Source organism: Mobula hypostoma, chromosome 11 (assembly GCF_963921235.1).
Source record: "Mobula hypostoma chromosome 11, sMobHyp1.1, whole genome shotgun sequence".
Taxonomy (NCBI): domain Eukaryota; kingdom Metazoa; phylum Chordata; class Chondrichthyes; order Myliobatiformes; family Myliobatidae; genus Mobula; species Mobula hypostoma.
In genome coordinates this window covers 98,993,585-99,013,173 of record NC_086107.1, presented here as the reverse complement: position 1 = coordinate 99,013,173, position 19,589 = coordinate 98,993,585, and the positions used below count along the sequence as shown (strand labels likewise).

Here is a 19,589-nt window from a genome sequence, read left to right as displayed (position 1 = left end):
AGGACGGGCCATTCACCACTGCTGAGTACGGAGAAGGAGGATAGCTAGATGGTGATAGGTGCAGTCAGGTAGGAGGAGTGGAGAGAAAAGAATCTAATAGGAAAGGAGTGGACCATAGGAGAAAGGGAAGAATGGGATCCAGGAGAAGGCAAAACTGAGGGCTGACCCTTTAGAACAGAGATGAGGAGGATTTTTTTTTTTAGCCAGAGAGTAGTGAGTCTGTGGAATGCTCTGCCACAGACTGCAGTGGAGGCCAAGTCTGTGGGTATATTTAAGGTGGAAGTTGAGAGTTTCCGAATTGGTCAGGGGATCAAAGGATATGGAGAAAAGGTGAGTGTGTGGGACTGTGTGGTGATGGAATGGTGAAGCATACTCGATGGGCTGAATGGCCTAATTCTGCTCCTGTAGATCCTCTCATCACTATCTGAGTCTATGTCATCCTGTACAAACTTGAGGCTCATTTCAAGACCTTAAGGCATAGGTCTGATGAATTATGAGCAAGATATACCAGCTGGTTGAGTGGTGTCACAGCAACAACATCAGTAAGACCGAAAATCTGATTGTGGATGAGGGAACACACACCAACCCTCACAGAGGGATCAGAAGTGGAGAGAGAGAGCAATTTCAAGTTCCTGGGTGTCAAGATCACTGAAGACAAGGTTGGATAGATTTTTGCACAGTAGGGGAATTAAGGGTTATGGGGAAAGGGCAGGTAGGTGGAGATGAGTCCATGGTCAGATCAGCCATGATCTTATTGAATGGTGGAGCAGGCTCGACAGGCCAGATGGCCACCTCCTGCTCCTATTTCTTATCTTCTTATGAGGATCTAACCTGGACCCAGCTATAAAGAAAGGAAGATCATAGTTTGAGGAGGTTTGGTATGCCACCTAAAACACTGGAAAGTTTCTGCAGATGTACTGAGAACACTCCGACCGGCTGCATCACCAACTGGTATGGGGGGGGGCGGGTGGCTACTGCATAGGATGAAAGTAAGCTGCAGAGAGTTGTTAGTCACCTCTCTCATGAGTACTAACCTCCGTACTATCCAAGACACCTTTCAAGGAGCTGCGCCTCAAGAAGGTGGCATGCATCGTTAAGGAACCCCACCACGCAGGGCATGCCCTTTTCTCACTGTTACCATCAGAAGCCTGAAGGCGCACACTCAACGATCAGGAACAGCTTCTTCCCCTCTGCCATCCATTTCTGAATGGACACTGAACCCACAAACACTACCTCACCACTTTTTATTCCTGTTTTGGCACTACTAAACTATTTAATAGACATATATTTACCGTACTTTACAGTTTTATACCCATATTATCATGTATTGCTGCAGCAAAGTTAACAAACTTATCGACACGTGGATATTAAACCTTATATACTTTGATAATAGATTTACTTTGAACTTATTCATAATATACTGTAGATATCACATATTTCTGTGTTCATCAGACAGTTAATTCAATACATTCTCTAACAGTGCGTCAACACGTTACTCCTGTTTCCTCTTTAAATTATGCGCCCATGAGGAGTCTGAGAGGCTGTTGCCCGAGGCCCGGCCGTTCAGTGTCCGGACCCCAGACGGTGGTCCTTCCCCACCGGGATTTGCATCGGCCGCACCGAAGTTCAGTGCACACCCCTGTAGCCGGCTAGTCAGCATGCTGGGAGACCGAGCGGCGTCCTTCCCCTTCCAGCAGCACCTAATGTCTGTCTCGGTGTGTGTCCACTCTGTCCATCCACCTCACAGGAGCAGACGTGCGGAGCGCAATGAAGGGTCCAGGATAAAGGCCGGGAGTTAGGGGATGGCCGTCCCCGGTGATTCCATTGACGGTGAGCGACATATCGAGGGGGCCTTATCGCCTCTTTAAGTCGCAGCAAGTGCCAGCCGTCGATTGCAGCGTGAGCTCCCGAATCCCACGCCTGCTCTGACGCCGGGCTGCGATTTCGAGATTTCGATCCGGTTGCGCTTTTGCTCCCCGCACCTCCCTGAGCCGCGCCGGCCTCCGTGCCCATCCCCCCTCACCACCCCCATCGCCCGCCCAGCTCGATCCGTACGGCCATGGCGGACTCCTCGCTGGACGACATCATCCGGAGGCGCGGGCTGCGCGTTAAAGGCAGGTGAGAAGAGTGCGCTGGCGGCCGGGGCAGGCCAACGATGATCTCGGTGCCGGGGCTCGTAGCGCCGAGCTCAGCCTCTCCGTCCAGGCCCCTTTGCAAACTCGTTGGAAACGGAAGTTCACCTCGCGTCGCGCACCTAAGTTTGTACCGCCCCCAGGGTTCCCGATTGGCTACCCAGCTGAGAACCGGTGTTGTCATTGGCTATTGTGTTGTCAGTCTTGTCCGTGAGCAAGAATGGTTGTCGTGAGAGGTGCAGGCCCAGGCCACCTCACTTCGTTATTCCCCCCTCTCCCTTCTCCTCTCCCCGGACCCCTCCAGACCCCTTCACCAACCCCGACCCCCGGGCTCTTTCACTCTTTCTTTCCCCGATCCTCTTAAAGCCTTCTTTCCGTGACCCCGATCTCATTCTTTCCTTCCTCCTCTTCCCCAGCAGCCTGCATGAGTTTGTGGCATCCTTTGCCATTTCATGGCGTATCGATTACCTCCGCATTCCAGCTCACTGTTAGAGTTATAGCTCATCCTCTACAATTGAATCTGCTTCTGCTACTACTCTTGGTGATCCATGGCAGATCTTGCTCATTGCTGAATGTTAGTGTGGCTGTATTGCCAACAACACATTCTGTGGTACCTAGTTCCTGATCCTCTGCTAATGGCTATCAACTGCTGCATCTTCAGTCTAGTCACATATCTAAAGCCCCTGGTCACTTATTTCAGTAAATTCCTTCTGCACCCTCCCTAAAGCTTTTACATCTTTTACAACGTGCACATCTTTGGGAGGTAGGAAGAAACTGGAGCACTGCAAGTTCAGAGTTGGACCCAGGTCTCTGGTTTCGGAGGGAAAGGCTCTGCTCTTCTGTTTCCGATCATTGGCAAGGCTGCTTTTGGACAATGTGTACATTTTTGATCACCCTACTTTGGAAAATATGTGGTTAAACAAAGAGTGCAGACATTTACGAGGTGGTTGACAGACTAGTAAGGCCTGAGTTATGAGGAATGGTTGGCCAGGCTATGTCTTTAGTCCTTGGAATGTAAGAACAAGGAGCAACCTTGTAGAAATGCTTATTATTATGAAAGACACAAGTGGTGGATTGTTACAGTTCTTTCCCCAGGATGAGGGGTGGGGTGAAGGCTCCTAAACTAAGGGGCATCAGGTTTCAGGTGAGAGGGGTAAGATATAAGAGGCACGAGGGACAATCTTTTCATACGGGGGTGGTTGAGTATATGGAATGAGCTGCCAGAGGAAGTGGCTGAGGCAGGAACAATAACAACTTTTAAAAGGTACTTGGACAGGTACATTAAGGGGAGGGGATTGGAAGGATATGGGTTGAATGTAGGAAATTGGAACCAGCTGGTGGTTACTGTGGTTGGCATGAACTCACTGGCCTGAAGGGCCTGTGTCTGTATTGGATTGCTCTGTGACTCTAACTGGAGAAGAAGAGCAGCAGTTCCCTAATAATCAGCGATTTTTAACCTCACCTCATTATGCATTGACTAGTGTCTTTTTGTCACTTGTACAAATCTCCATCCTATTCTTAGTAGGTCTTAGATTGTCTAGTATTTTAGGCATGCTGTGCTTTCTTCTCATTACTTTTTTAACCCCACTTTGCACTTGGAGTCAGTTGGTCGTGTGGGACTTCAGTAAAGTGTTAGCTTTGTCCACCTCAAACTAAATCAAATGTTATTCCTCTGTATTACCTCAAAAAATAATTGCCCATGCAATTATTCCTTAACCAATTAATGATTCGTTACACCGTCCCAAATAGAATAATGGAATTTTTATTGACAGTGCACCATAAGAATGTTGTAATCTGACAAGGTTCCTATCAGGCATTAAGAAACAGTTTGAGTTCTTGGAACAAGAAGTCTTATATTTACGTAAATATCTTGGATCTCCTTCCATGTATTAGTGGGTAGGATCCTGTTACTTGGGTTTTGTCTTTCCTGCTATGAGACACACACTTGTCTTACTATCCTGAGTCCAGATTTAAATGGGACATTTCAGAAGGAAGTTATTTTGCAGCAGTCCTGATCCCAATAGATGATGTTGCAAGGTCCATAAGAGCAATTAAAATGTTATGGCAGCTCTAGAAAGAGTAGGCAATGACACTACCTTACAGTAAGGAACAGCAAAAATGGTGTTGGCTCTGGAGATAATGCTGTCCAGAGGGTTCTTCGCAAGTCAAGAATGAGGCTCAAAACTTATGGTTTTATTAGATGTTCATAACAAAGAAACAACAGTAAATTATGGCAGCAGGTAACTAACTCTAACTGTAGCCAAATCACTCTAACAGTAAATCACAGCAGCAGGTAACTAACTCTAGTTGTAACCAACTCACTCTAACAAAGATCCTTCCTTGTGGTTTTTCTTTATACTGCAAACTGTTTCAAGCTGGACAGATAAAGGAATTCTCTAATAAGAATAGCCTGTGAGACAATATTCAACTTTGATTTATACAGCCATGGCATTTCAGGCTTATAATAATAATAACTATTTGTAGAACACTTTTTATACAGATGATACAGTTCAAATGCCTTACAATGGGATGAAGTGCAAACGTGACACTAAAATAAAAGACGAAGAGATATTAGTTAAAAGCAAGAACAACTAAATAGGTTTTGAGCTGGTGTTTAGAAGTGTCAGTTGAGTCTGCATCCCTTATAGTTTTAAGTATGAAATTTCACAGTTTAGAAGCATAGTTCAAAAAAGACGACTTGTCAATTATCCTTTGAGGGAGATAGTTTAAATTTAAAAGACCGGTGGAAGACGACCCGAGAGCTCAAGTAGGATTATAAATGAAAGTGATTCTGTGATGTACTCTTGTGCCAGGGCATTTCTCTTAAAAGTTTTTTAAGAGAACTTTAAAATCAATTCTAAAAGAGACAGGAAGCTAATGATGAGTGACTCGTACAGGAGTGATATGTTCCCTCATCCCGTTTTTGGTTAAAAGTCTAGCAGCAACATACTGAATGAAGTTTGTCAAGAGATTGCTTTGGAAGGCCAGTATAAGATGCATTGCAGTAATCGAGTCTATTTGATATAAAAGCGTGAGTTGTAGTTTTTCAGTGTCATTACATGACAGGAACGGACATGCAGTACCTTTGCAATATTTCTTAAGTGTAGAAATGCTGCTCTGGTCACTCTTTATCTGCAATTTTAAAATTCAAATCTGAATCGAGGATAATAACCCAGGCTAGTTATTTCTGATTTTACAAGGGGAGCAAAGTTCTCAAGTTTATCAAGAAGTTTATCTCTTTTGGCTTTGGGACCAGCAAAGGAATTCTATTGAAAATCCAAAGCAACATGCACAGAGTGCTAGATGAACTCAGCAGGTCAGGCAGCGTCCATGGAAATAAAAAGCGACCCTTCTTTTAGGTTTTGGACTGAAACGTTGACTATCTATTCATTTCCATAGATGCTGCCTGACCTGCTGAGTTCCTCCAGCATTTTGTGTATATTGCAAAAGAATTTCAGTTTTGTCTTCATTTAGTTTTAGGAAAATATTGCTCATGCATTTGTTTATTGCAGCTGTTTCAGAAGTCAGAGAAGATAGGGTGTTATCATCATCAGGCTCAATGGAGATACACAGTTGTGTGTCATCTGAATGACCATGAATCAGGTTTATGCTCTCTAATAATGTCTCTTAAAGGAGAGCATGTATAGGGAGAAGAGGCAGCTTCCCTGAACAACAACAGGAGGTACATTGTAACTCCTAATAGATTGGTCTCCAAGACAGACAAAAAATTTTAACTCTAAGATATATGAACAAAACAATTAAGGGCACTATTAGACAGGCCACACCAATTCTCAACACAATCTAGGAGAATGTTGTGATCAATTGAGTCTAAGGCAGCATGTAGATCTGGAAGAATTAGAACTGAGACTCTGTTGGCATCAGTGCTGAGGCTAAGGTCGCTGACAATTTTAGTACGCACTGTCTCTGAGCTGTGGTTTGCTCTAAAGCCTGACTGAAACTTCTCTAGAACGTTGTTCTCATTCAGAGAGTTGGTTTGAAAATAACTTTCTTAAGAATCTTGTGCAGGAAGGGAAGATTTGAAGCAGCACACACAAAATGCTGGAGGAACTCAACAAGTCGGGCAGTATCTATGTAAATGAATAACCAGTTGATGTTGTGGGCCATGACTCTTCATCAGGACCGAGCAGATTTGATAAAGGCCTGAGAGACAAAGGAACTACATATGTACAGAACCCCCTATACTTCAAACTACTGAAAATCCACCGAACATTTAGAGACAAACAAGTGATTATACAAACATATAAGTAAAAGAAAAATAACTCTTTAGATTCTAATCAACAAAGCTAACTAATGATTAAATTTATACCTCCGTAAATGCTGATATCTGTCCCTAAAATGCATTTACAATTTGTCCACCACTGATGTTAGTTTGGTCAATCTCGCCCCTTCTGACAGCACTTTATCATCGACCACACCTCACCTCACTTCACACCCAGAAACCCAAAATTATTTTGGGGTAAATCAGTGTTTCATTTGCACTTTTCCCACCACTTGGTGCTCATGATAGTGTTTCCTTTACATTGGAGAAACTAGAGGCAGATTGGGTGATTGCTTTGTGACACACCTTCATTCCATCTGCGGGAATGATCCTGAGTTTCCGATTCCCATCTCACTCCCACCCTCACCTATCTGTCTTCAACGTTTGCCACTATTCCATGTAAGCTTAAGGAGCAGCATCAAACTTTTAATTTTACTGAATTAAACAATGTCATATAACGTGGGCTGTATTTGAATTTGCCAGTTCTGCCGTAGATTGTCCACCAATAATATTAGCTGACATTCTCTCTCACTAACACTGTCTGGTCTGTTAGGCATTTCTTGCAGCTCTGACCCGCACTTCGCAGCTTTTGCATGTGTCTTTGTTTTATTTGTTAACAACTGCCATCATTAATCTACCAATCAGATGACTTGATCAACCATAATCCTGTCGTGTATTTCCTTATCCTATTCAAGTACTTGGCTGGATGCTCCCTAAATGTTGGAAGATTATTTGCCATCACTATCTTTTCAGCCATTACGTTCCAGACTCCATCCACACACCGAGGGGGAAAGAAAATCTTCCCTTAGCTTCCCTCCAAACCTCCGACCTCTCTTGGGACAGTCTCGCATGGGAATCTTTTTTTTAACACCTGACCCTATATCCCCCTCATAATTTTCAAGGTCTTTCAGCTCACCCTCCCCTGCACCAAAGCTAAAAACTATCCATTGCCACTTTAGTATGTTTCAGTCGAGGCAACATCCTGGCAAATCTACTCTGCACACTATGCACAATAATGGTATCTTTCCTGTAGTGCAGTAACAAGAACTGCACACAGTATGCCAGATATGACCTAATCAATATTTTATAATTCTTACACGATGTGTCAGCCAATGAAAGCAAGCATTCCATATGTCCTCTTCACCACCTTTTCCATCTGTGATACCACTCTCAGGGATGTGTGCGTTTTTACCACAAACTCCCTCTGTTCAGTAACACTGCTTAGGGCATTAACATTTGTCAGGATTTAATTCCATTTGCCTTAGCTCTGTCCCACATTCTTGCCGATCTTTTCCCAACTCTAGCTTTAAAGGATCTTGTGTGTAGGGTTATTCGCCGACACCAGAGGTTAGGTTGCAAATATTTCGTCACCATTAATGCGCAGTTGAGTGTTGTTTCTGCCGAGTGCTTACGTTTATATTGATCCGGCTCATTGTTCTGATTGGTTGGGTGTCACACTGACTGCTGGTCTCTGTTGGGTCCTGGCCAACCAGCTAGCTGAGTGATTTCTGCCGAACCATATCCCTGGTTATTTCACCATTGTAAGCGTGGTTTCCTTGGCCCCAATCCCACAGATGCATAGGTTTGTAAATTGCATCCAGTTCAGTATGCTTGATAATAGAGTCTTCCATTGAGAACCAAGCTTTTAAGAAGTCGGACCAATTTAAATATGAGCGCTCGGCAGAAACAACACTCAATTGCGCACCTGATGATGTCACTGGAGTGGTGACAAAACGTTTACGACCTAACCTCTAGGCTCAGCAAACAACTCTGCAAACAAGCAAACAACCCCAGCTACCAATCTTCCCTTTTACTTCAGATAATATCACCAATTTTTGTATTACCTGCAGATTCACTTATCTTACCTTATACATTCATATCCAAGTTGTTAATCTACGTCACAAATATCAAAGGTGCCACCACAAATCCTGTGGCTTTGTGCGTAGTAGGTCATGTCTAACCAATCTTAGAGAGTGTCTTGAGGAAGTTACCAGGAAAGTGGATGAAGACAAAGCAGTGGATGTTGTCTACAAGGACTTTGGTAAGGCATCTGGCAAGGTCTCGCACGGGAGTCTGGTCAAGAAGGTTCAGTCGCTCGGCATTCAGGATGAGGTAGTGAATTGGAATTTCTTTTCTCTTTTTATCACCTACTTACAGGAAAGATGTAAACAAGATTGAAATAGTACGGAGAAAATTTACAAGGATGTTGCGGGGTCTGGAGGACCAGAGTTAAAGAGGCAGACTCAGTGCCAGAGAACTGACCACTGTGTAAGGAAAGATTGAATAGGTTAGGACTGTATTCTTTCGAACATAGAAAATTGAGAGGAGATTTGATAGCGGCATTCAAAATTCTGAATGGTATAGATATAGTAAATGCAAGCAGACTTTTTCCACTGAGGTTGGGTTAGACTGCAACCAGAGGTTATGGGTTAAGGGTAAAAGGTGAGAAGTCTAAGGGGAACATGAGGGTCATGAGAATGTGGAATGAGCTGCTAGCACAAGTGGTGCATGTGAGCTCGATTTCAACATTTAAGTGAAGTTTGGATAGTATGGGTATGGAGGACTATGGCCCCAGTGCCGGTCAATGGGAATAGGCAGTCTAAATGGTTTTGGCATGGACTAAAATTAGATTATGAGGACACTCAGTCCTCGTTTATTGTCATTTAGAAATGGGCTGAAGGGCCTGTTTCTGTGCTGTACTTTTCTGTGGCTCCATGACTTTAAAGTCCATCTGGACAACATCTACCATACTCTCCTCATTAGTAACTTAATTATCCCCTCAATAAATTCAAAGTTGTTAGGCAAGCTTTCCCTTGAACTAATCAATCTCTGTCCTTCTAAGTGAGGGTAAATCCTGTTCCTCTGTTATTTTCCAATAATATCTTACCACAGGTATGAACATCACTGGCCTGTAGTTGTGTGATGTATCCCTATCGTCCTTTATGAATAAAGGAACACTTTTTCTGCGCTCAATCATCAGGTACTTCCCTTGTGGCAAATGAAGATGCAAAAATGTCCATAAGGGCCCAGCAGTCACCTTCCTTGCTTCCCATAGCCGTCTGGGCTTCACCTCATCAGGGCACATCCTCCTTCCTGATGCTAGCATGCTTCAGAACATTTCTGTTCCTCTCCCTGAACTCTCTTGTTTTGTTCTCCGTTGGGTAAATGCAGAAAAGAAATATTCATTTAGCACCTCATAAACACAAGCAGATACTGGAAATCTTGAGCAGTACACACAAAATGCTGGATTTGGACCAAGTGACGAATGACTAGCGATACATTTCAAAGTCAGGGACGTGTTCAGTTTGGAGGAGAACAAGTACTTGCTTTCCCTATTCATCTTGATGGTAGAGGCTTGGGTGGCTCTAGGGTAGCCTGGACAAGTAGCTACGGAGGATTTTGTAGCTGGTTCACAGTGCAGCAACTAGTGCCAGTGGTGGAGGGAATGAATGTTCAGGGTGGTGACTGGAGTGTCATTCAAGGGAGTTGTAAAGCTCTTGATGGTGTCAAGCTGCTTGCAAGCTGTCTATGCTGCACTGATCCAGGCAAGTGCAGAGTATTTGGTCACATTCTTGCCTTGCCTTTGGCTACCTGGAGGAATCTCTGGTGTGTTCATAGCCATGAACTTTGTGTTCCAGTTAAGTTTCGAGTCTGAAGTGAATTCCACCCCTCCCTCCTCCCAACATATCTGTGGTGGGGAACTAGTAATGGCAATGCCATTGATGTCAAGGATAAGGAGTTACATGCTCACTTGTTGGAGACAGAGCCAAATATTTTTGTGAAATCTGGGCATCGACGAACAGGGTATGGATGAGTAAGTGCTGCTTAACAGCACTGTTGACAACAGCTTCCATTACTTTGGTAATGGTGGAGATTTGGCAGTTATCAGTTCTGCCTTTTGTGAATGAGACATACCTGGACAATTTCCACATAGAGCAGATGCCACTGTTGTAACTATACTAGAACAGCTCGGCAAGAGGCACAGAAAATCTGGAGTGCAGACATTCTTATACCACAGCCTTTAATGCACCTAGTACTGTCAGCCGTTTCTTGATTTCATGTAATGAATCAAATTTACTTTCACGCACACCCCCTGGGCTTTATCTTGTCCTGTGTGCTTTATAACCCCCTTTTTCTATTATCAGCTACAGGCATTACGGTAGTGTGATGATTAGCATGACATTACTACAGCTCGGGCACCGGACTTAAATTCTGACGTCATCTGTTTGTTTGTCCTCCCCGTGAATGCAGGGGTCCCACATAGTTAGTAGGTTAATTGGTCGTTGTAATTAGGTGAGGGTTAAATTGGTAGATTGCGGGTGGCGCAGCTCAAAGAGCTGGAAGGGCTTATCCACACTGTATCTCTAAATATAATAAAAAATAAAAGTGGATAAGCATACTTCTCTTCTTCCGGTGCTTCCTGTGCTCTAGCGCTACACTGCCTTTGAGTAGCTTTTTAGAGCCCACTTCTAATCATATCTGAGCATGGTAAAATTGACCTTTCCCCAGTTTAAAGTAACTCTGCCCTATATTTGTCCTTTTCCAAAACTCTGATAACTGAATTATGATTGCTGCATCAAATACCGCGGCTTTACCACCCTACCCCCTTGCCCAGCTTTATTCCCTAAAACTAAATCAGGTACTGATCCATCCCTCGTGATCTTACAGAAAAATGTAATCTTTGTACTGTATGTACTTGAAGAGTTCTGCAACTCCAAATCCATATGACTGTTGGACCCTGCACTCTGGTTGCTCACGACGTTCAGGATCGTCTACATTACAGTCACAATACCCTGCCCCCATGCTCATTTGGCCCATCCTGGACCCTGTGTACTGATCCTATTGGTTCTATCTTTATGTATTGCACCGACTCGTCCCTCAGCTTTCTATTCACACTTCCTTGAATGATATACCTTGTCGCTCATGACATTCAGGACTCTCTACATTACAGTCACAGTACTCTGCCCCCATGCTCATTTGGCCCATCCTGATCCTATTGGCTCTATCCTTATATAATGCACAGACTCTTATCTGTGGAATTCTCTGCCACAGGAAACAGTTGAGGCCGGTTCATTGGCTATATTTAAGAGGGAGTTAGATATGGCCCTTGTGGCTAAAGGGATCAGGGGGTATGGAGAGAAGGCAGGTACAGGGTTCTGAGTTGGATGATCAACCATGATCATACTGAATGGCGGTGCAGGCTCGAAAGGCCGAATGGCCTACTCCTGCACCTATTTTCTATGTTTCTTCCCTCAACTTTCTATTCATACTTCCTTGAATGATATACCTTGCCCTGAATTTTGAAAGAGACTTTCAACCTCAGTGTGCACCATACTGTTTGTTTCCAAACCCTGGACCCTGAAAGCCACACTCTCTTCACCATCCTTACTCCAACCTTCCTGTGCCTCCTGCTATACTCGAGTTATCCCAGATGCTGCCTGCATCTTGAGCAGTCCACCTGTATTTGAAAGAAACAGTAGAATCATAGAGCGATACAGCGTAGATACAGGCCCTTTGCCCCAGTCTGTCCATGCAAAGCACCTTGTCCACTCAGCTAGTCAATCCCATTTCCTGCATTCCAAGTGCAAGTGCTTCTTAGACGATACCTTAACCACTTCCTCTGGCAGCTCATTCCATACACTCAGCACCCCCTCTGTAAAATAAAAATAACTAAATAAATATTGCCCTTCTTCTCCTTATCCTACGTCCACTAGTTTTGGACTTCCCTACCCTTGGTGAAAAAGGTGGTAGTGTATCAATTACGCAAACACGAGGAAATCTGCAGATGCTGGAAATTCAAGCAACACACATAAAAGTTGCTGGTGAACACAGCAGGCCAGGCAGCATCTCTAGGAAGAGGTACAGTTGACGTTTCAGGCCTGACTGTTGTCCAGATTCCCAAACCACCGGTGTAGAGATCAGATCCCACTAAAGCAGATGTGGAAGTTAAATTCAGGTAATCAGTTATGTTTGGGATGAAAGGTTAGTAAGAGAAATAACGACCATGTTGATTTTAAAAAATCTGTTTCGCTAATATTCTTCAGAGAAGAAAATCTGCCATTTGTATAACAGTGTGTGCTTCCAGCCCAGCATGGCAGTTACCAGTTCCGCATAACGACCGTTGGGGGTGACCAGTAGCCAGCAGCATCCGCATCCCATGAATGCATAAATGAACATGGAACCCAAGCCCAGATACCCTACCCGTGCCTCTCACCTCACTGGGCTACACATAGCACACTCGTCCTGGGCTGTATGTGGTACTTTTCCTCCCATCCGCACCCAATGCCACCTCTGTCAGACTGGGTTTTAAAACGAAGATCAAGTGCAAACGTTCATCTCTGTGAAATCACAGTGGCTACAACAGAGTGTAGTGCTCACCCTTCCTGGTACCCAGAGCAGTGGCATGTTCGAGCTGGGATAACTGTCCAAAATGAACGTCCCTGGCTGGTGATATGTTCCCAGTCTGATGACTGGCCTGAAATATTAACTGTTACTGTCTCCACATGTGCTGCCTGACCTTGGTGTTTCTAAGTTTATTTCAGGTTTCCAGCCTCTGCAGTATTTTGCTTGCAGCATTGTTCAATTTGTGTTTGACTCTGAACGATTCATTTGTGCTTCTTGTATTGTTTCAGACCGCTATCGAGTCCCAGGCCTATCATTGGTGGTGTTAAGTCACGGATTGGAGATCAGTTTGTAAACTTAAGCACAAGCTGGCCAGCCAGCAGCTTTCAGAGGACTTTTGATGCACGGCAGAAGATTGGCATCACTGACGCTCGGCAGCGGTTAACCATGAGAGACGCTCGCGATCGCTTGGGACAGAAGGACATGCGCTCAAAAATAACAGGGGGCACCCCAAAGGTTCTCGATGCCCGTGAAATGATCAATTCAAGGAAAAACCAGGATGCGAGTGAAAAGGGGCTGGCAGTGAAGAAGATTTTGGATGCTCGGGAGCGGCTGAGTGCCAGGAGAAGTGCTCCAGCTGCGGCCACTGTTCCAGCCACAGGAACCATCAACACAGGAGGAAGGATAACCAAAACAATCCAAGTACCACAGGTTGAAACTTTTAACCTACAGCCTCAGAATATTTGGCACAAAAAAGCTTATGCAGACGTTAACTAAATTGACATTTATTTACAGGGGTGCTGGTGTTCCAGTCACTATGCTGCTGGCATTAGCCTAGTCACCAGTATTAATGTAATGACCAGGTCGAGGTATAAAACAAACAGCATTCATGAGCAGAACTGCTCTGTGCCAACACTGCACGCTGTGCTTTTCCTCTCTGTTTTCTCTGGAATTAATTTTACAAAACATTCATCTGTAAAATGTTTTTAACAGTTAAGCTGACAAATGTGAAGTGAAGTGCTGTCCGGTTTCTTAATGGTGTTAGGTGGTTGGACAACACGCAGAACAAATATGGGCAAGGAAGTGTCCTTCTGGTCCCCACTTGTCTTCTCTCAGATGATGAATCAGTGCTCCTTGTTGAACAAAACTTAGAAGTAGTACTGTGGGTAAAAGCAAGGATGTAATGTTGAGGCTTTGTAAGGCACTGGTGAGCCTTCACTTGGAATATTGTGAGCCGTTTTGGGCGCCTTATCTAAGAAAGAATTTGCTGACATTGGTAAGGTTTCGGAGGAGGTTGACGAAAGTGATTCAGGGATTGAAAGGCTTATCGTACGAGGAGCGTTTGATGGATCTGACCCTCTGGAATTCAGGAGAATTGGGAGGTTCTTATTGAAACCTATCAAATGTTGAAAGGCCTAGATAGATTGGACGTGCAGAGAATGTTTCCTATGGTGGGGAACTCTAAGACCAGAGGACGCAGCCTCAGAATAGGGAGACTTCCGTTTAGAATGGAGATGAGGAGGAATTTCTTTAGCTAGAGAATGGTGAATGTGGGAATTTGTTGCCACAGGCATTTGTGGAGGCCAAGCCATTGGGTATATTTAAGGCAGGGGTTGATAGGTTCTTAATTGGTCAGGGCATGAAGGGATATGGGGAGAAGGCAGGAGATTGGGGCTGAGAGGAAAAATGGATCAGCCATGATGAGACGATCAAGTGGTCTCCATTTGCTAAAGTGAATGCAGCTTCTACAGTCATGAAGCCTGAATCATCAGGGACCAAGCAGCCCACCAGACTGAAACCCCTCTACCACCCTTCTCCATGACTGCACTGTCACTAAAATACATTGCAATTACTTCCCAAGAAACCCCGTTAGCACCTCCCAAAACCGAGATATCTGCTATCAAGAAAGTCGAGGGGCAGTAGATGCATGCAAACAACCTCTGAGACACATTATTACGATTCAGCCAAGTTTTCATTGTTCACTGAGTACCTTCACTAGAGGAGCTGTAGCAAGATATGCTGGCCTTATCTGGAACACCAGCATCCTGAAAAATGCATGAAAGGCATTTCTCTATCTCTTTTAAAAAGCCATATGTCTGGATATGAAAGGAGAAACTGCAGCATTTTCCACTGCTTCTAATTTGGGGTTGATACTAAGAGTAACAACTCAGCTGATGGCATACTGAGTTTGCTGGGACAGTCAGTGTTTTGTAAAAAGATGGATTTATGTGACAATTTGGATATGGAAGCTGATGGGAAACAGTGGTTATAAAGTCATAGAGAATAAGATTTCTTGGTACTTCAACTTCAATCTACTGATACAGGAGGTTGCAAAGTATCATCATTTAGGGTGGAAGGTATTGTGTACTGTTCAGCTAGGTCTTCTAATATACAGCAACAAACCACAGCAAATTCATGTTATTACTTGCAAGAGAAAGTCTACCTCCATACCTTGTCGTTGTTAGGTAATTTCAATCTTACTGCACAAAACAAACCATATTTATACTTTTATGGAGACCAGTGACTCATCAGCTTCAAGTCTTTAAGGTCGTTCCATCTCATAATAGTATTTCTTCTTTATCTGCATCCGTCGATTCATCAGTCCATTTATCAGTCCATTAATCAGTCAATTTATCTTTTGAGTTTCTTCCTCTCATGACAGCTGTGTCCTGTTTTTCTCTGTTGTCAAAACACTACCTGCCATGAACACACACCCTGGCTATAAAACATACAAACTCTCATTATAACCCTCTATCAAAACAACCAACAAATTAGCCAAGCGCTCTGGGATCTCACAGGTTCCATTTTGTTACATTACATTGTACAAAAGTTATAAATTTATAAAGACTTCAGGGTTACAACTATATTTCCATAAAAGAGGAAACAGTAAATGGGTATTGAGTAAACATCCAGTGGAGATTTGATTCAACCTTACTAATGGTGATCGAGTTAAGAGCGGATAATGAACAGATTTGACAGAGTGGATATGACACGGTCTTCCCTGTCCTAAAGAAGTTCAAAACAAGGGTATAGATATTAGAACATGAACTACAACAAAAAAAAAGTGTTCTTTACAGGAGGAAGAGGATGTAGGTGCACTGCTCTTGAAGTTTCAGAGATGCGGGGGATACCATGTGTTTAGAAAGGAAAGAAGAGTGCTGAGAAATAATGCTGGAGTTAACGAGTTAATAACTTGGAGAGGGTACAGAGGAGATTCACCAGGGTGTCGCCAGGATTGCAGGATTTTAGATATAAGGAGAGATTGGGTTGTCTTGGTTTGTCTCCTGGAGTGAAGGAGGCTGTGGGTTGACCTGATAGAAGTGAATGTAATTATGGTGTCAAAAACAAGAGGGCTTTGGTTTAAGGTGAGAGGGAGTGGATTTAAAGGGAATCTCAGGGGAAAGTTTTTTAACACAATGTGGTTGATATCTCGCACGCACAGCCAGAAGAGGTGATGGAATCAGATACAATCTCTACATTTAAGAGGTATTTAGATAGACATTTGAATAGGTATGACTTGAGGGCAAATGGGATTGGTATCAGTAGACACATTATTTACAGTGGACATGATGGGCTGGAGGACCATTTCTCTGCTCCATTACTAAACTGTTTGAAGTTCTGTAATCCATTAATTCACAACCATAGGCTCACAGAGGAGTATAGCACAGAAACAGGCCTTTTGGCCTCTCGAGTCTGCTCCGCCAATGCCGAGACATTTAAGCTGCCTCCTCCCATTGACCTGCACTGAGGCCATAGCCCTCCATACCCCTACCATCCATGTACCTATCCAAGCTTTTCTTAAACATTGAAATCAAGCTCGCATGCACCACTTGCACTGCAGCTCATCCCACACTCTCACAATCCTCTGAATGAAGAAGTCTCCCCTCGTGCCCTAAAGAGTTTTTTTCACACAGAGAGTGGTGAGTGTGTGGAATGGGCTGCCGGTGATGGTGGTGGAGGTGGATACGATAGGGTTTTGGATAGGACTCCTGGATAGGTACATGGAACTTAGAAAAATAGAGGGCTATGGGTAACCCTAGGTAATTTCTAAGGTAAGGACATGTTCGGCACAGTTTTGTGGGCCGAAGGGCCTGTATTGTGCTGTAGGTTTTCTATATCTAAACTTTTCACCTTTCACCCTTAACCCATGACCTCTAGTTGTAGTTCCAACCAACCTCAGTGGAAAAAGTCTGTTTGCATTTACCCTATCTACACCTCTCAGAAGTTTGTATACCTCTATGAAATGTCCTCTGAATCTTCTACGTTCCAAGGAATAAAGCCCTAACCTACTCAACCTTTCCTTATCACCAGTTCATTAAAATATGAGCTGGTAATTTGTCGAAACTTGTCACGTGTAATTTGGTCATCATCTGTGACACTTGAGATTAAAATTCAGAAAGTAATTAGCTGTTAAGTACTTGAAACTGTTGGTTTATAAATCTGTTTAATTTCTCTGTGTTGTCTCAGGTCAGCTACATTCAGCTGCTCTTAAACTTAACCTATTGATGTGGGTGTTTTCATTCCCATTCACAGAAAAAGTCTTCTGCTCCTGTATTGTCACATCCCTTGGGAATGCAGATTAATGTGGTGAATGACCAAAGCCCTGGCCAGGTGAGTATTGTGTGACTATGCAACACACAGATTTTTCGGCAGGAAAGGAAGAGACTATCTTCATTCCCTCCTCTTCGTCCTCTTTACTTACAATGTAGCAAAAATCCTTCTTAAATAACATATTGTGCTTAATCATACATGTCACACTGGAATGCAGTGCTGAGGTGTACAGGGATTGAGAAACAATATGACTGAGTTGGTCTATCGCTGCACTGTGCTGAGATACCCTTCGTCACCACCAGTATTTGCCCAGCAGATACTAAGTTGTCGGGCTGCTTCTGCGGTATTTGGTGTCAGGTGCCCAGAAATTTCTTCCAACTAAATGTTCGCATGAGCAAGGCTATTGTCCTTGTTCCCCATTGGAAAATCAATTCTCTAACTCCATCCATTTCCGTGTCACGGTTGTAAAACTGAGCCAGGCTATTGGCAACCTCAGATTCGTATTTGATTCTAATTGAGCTTGGGATTGCAAACAGCTTTGGCTGTCTCGCTTGCTTCTGTCTCTCCAGGTAATCCCAGGCTGCCTCGATGATGTTGAGATCACGGCTCTGTCGAGGCCATACCATCTGAAACCATATAAAAGATCTAGGATGTCTAAGGCCTTTGCACAGTACTGTATAACATTGGGGAACAGTTGCAATGGTTAAAGTTACATTACTGTCCATACTCAAACAACAGGAATTCTGCAGATGCTGGAAATTCAAGCAGCACACATCAAAGTTGCTGGTGAACGCAGCAGGCCAGGCAGCATCTATAGGAAGAGGCGCAGTCGACGTTTCAGGGTCTCGGCCTGAAACGTCAACTGTGCCTCTTCCTATAGATGCTGCCTGGCCTGCTGCGTTCACCAGCAACTTTGATGTGTGCTGCTTACTGTCCATACTAGTGTTTTGGAACAGCAGTTTCATTTTCATCTGACTTTGAAAATATTAAAGAAAAAAGGAGGATGGTAATGTTGCATTTATACAGCTTCCAGGTTAGACCACACCTAAACTATGAATGGCACCACACCAAGGCAAGGATAAATTAGGCTTGGAGTTATTATAGCAATGAGATTACAAGAGTGATACCCAGACTCCAAAAGGGGGAGAGATGACACAAACTTCCTTGATATGAAGAGATACAGGGTAAAAAAGATATGGAGTTACGATACGGAACAGCAGTGAATTGCAGAACAGGCTTATTGTTTGTATGTGAAGCATTTGGTTGTGGCCTGGATTCAGAAAAAACTCTGTGAAGCAGTCTTAACTGTGCTCTTCATCTCAGGTTATTGATGAAGAGGATATTGAAGAGGAGGAGGAAGACCATATTCTACGTTCAATCCCCATGGCAAACAAAACCATGAAAGTCACCACTACAGTGGCAAACAACTTCACTCAAAAAAGGGTGAGAGTTTATACTTTGTTCTTCGGTGTTTGAAGTTTCCATGAGATTTGTTACAGAAGAATAATGTGACTTTCTGGGTTAGGGTTTTGTGCTTTTAAGGTCATGCAGATTAATGAAGGTGTTCAAAATTAGGAAGAGTTTTGATAGAATTCAAGTTGGCACAGTGAGCCAAATGGCCACCCTCCAGTCCTGTGTGATCTGTGATGAGGGTAAGTTGCCAGAGGACCAGGAAGCATAAGAAGATAAGAAATAGGAGCAGGATTTGGCCATCTGGCCCATTGAGTCTGCTCCACCATTCAATAAGATCATGGCTGATCTGGCCATAGACCCAACTCCCACCTACCTGCTTTTCCCCATAACCCTCAATTCCCCTACTATGCAAAAATCTATTCAACTTTGTCTTAAATATATTTACTGAGGTAGCCTCCATTGCTTCTTGGGCAGAGAATTCCACAGATTCACCCCTCTCTGGGAAAAGCAGTTACTACTTCTGTCCTAAATCTACTCCCCCGAATCTTGAGGCTGTGTCCCCTAGTTCTAGTCTCACCTACCAGTGGAAACAACTTTCCTGCCTCTATCTTATTTATCCCTTTCATAATTTTATGTTTCTCATTCTTCTGAATTCCAGTGAGTACAGTCTCAGGCGACTCAATCTCTCCTCATAGTCTAACCCTCTTATCTTTGGAATCAACCTGGTGAACCTCCTCTGCACCGCCTCCAAAGCCAGTATATCCTTCTTCATGTAAGGAGACCAGAACTGCACGCAGTCCTCCAGATGCAGCCTCACCAGTACCCTGTACAGTTGCAGCATAACCTCCCTGCTCTTAAATTCAATCCCTCTA

At 43.7% G+C, this 19,589-nt stretch overlaps 1 protein-coding gene across 1 annotated transcript in view; it reads left to right on the top strand.

The window, feature by feature from the left end:
• The first annotated feature begins 1,274 nt into the window (after positions 1–1,274).
• The window catches only part of poldip3 (polymerase (DNA-directed), delta interacting protein 3), a 33,856-nt gene continuing 15,541 nt past the window's right edge, over positions 1,275–19,589 (top strand). The window contains exons 1-4 of the mRNA XM_063062622.1: positions 1,275–2,118; positions 13,044–13,464; positions 17,287–17,364; positions 18,628–18,747. Coding sequence (XP_062918692.1) covers positions 2,060–2,118; positions 13,044–13,464; positions 17,287–17,364; positions 18,628–18,747 — 678 coding nt within the window. The 5' untranslated portion in view covers positions 1,275–2,059. The remainder of the gene's footprint in view (positions 2,119–13,043; positions 13,465–17,286; positions 17,365–18,627; positions 18,748–19,589) is intronic.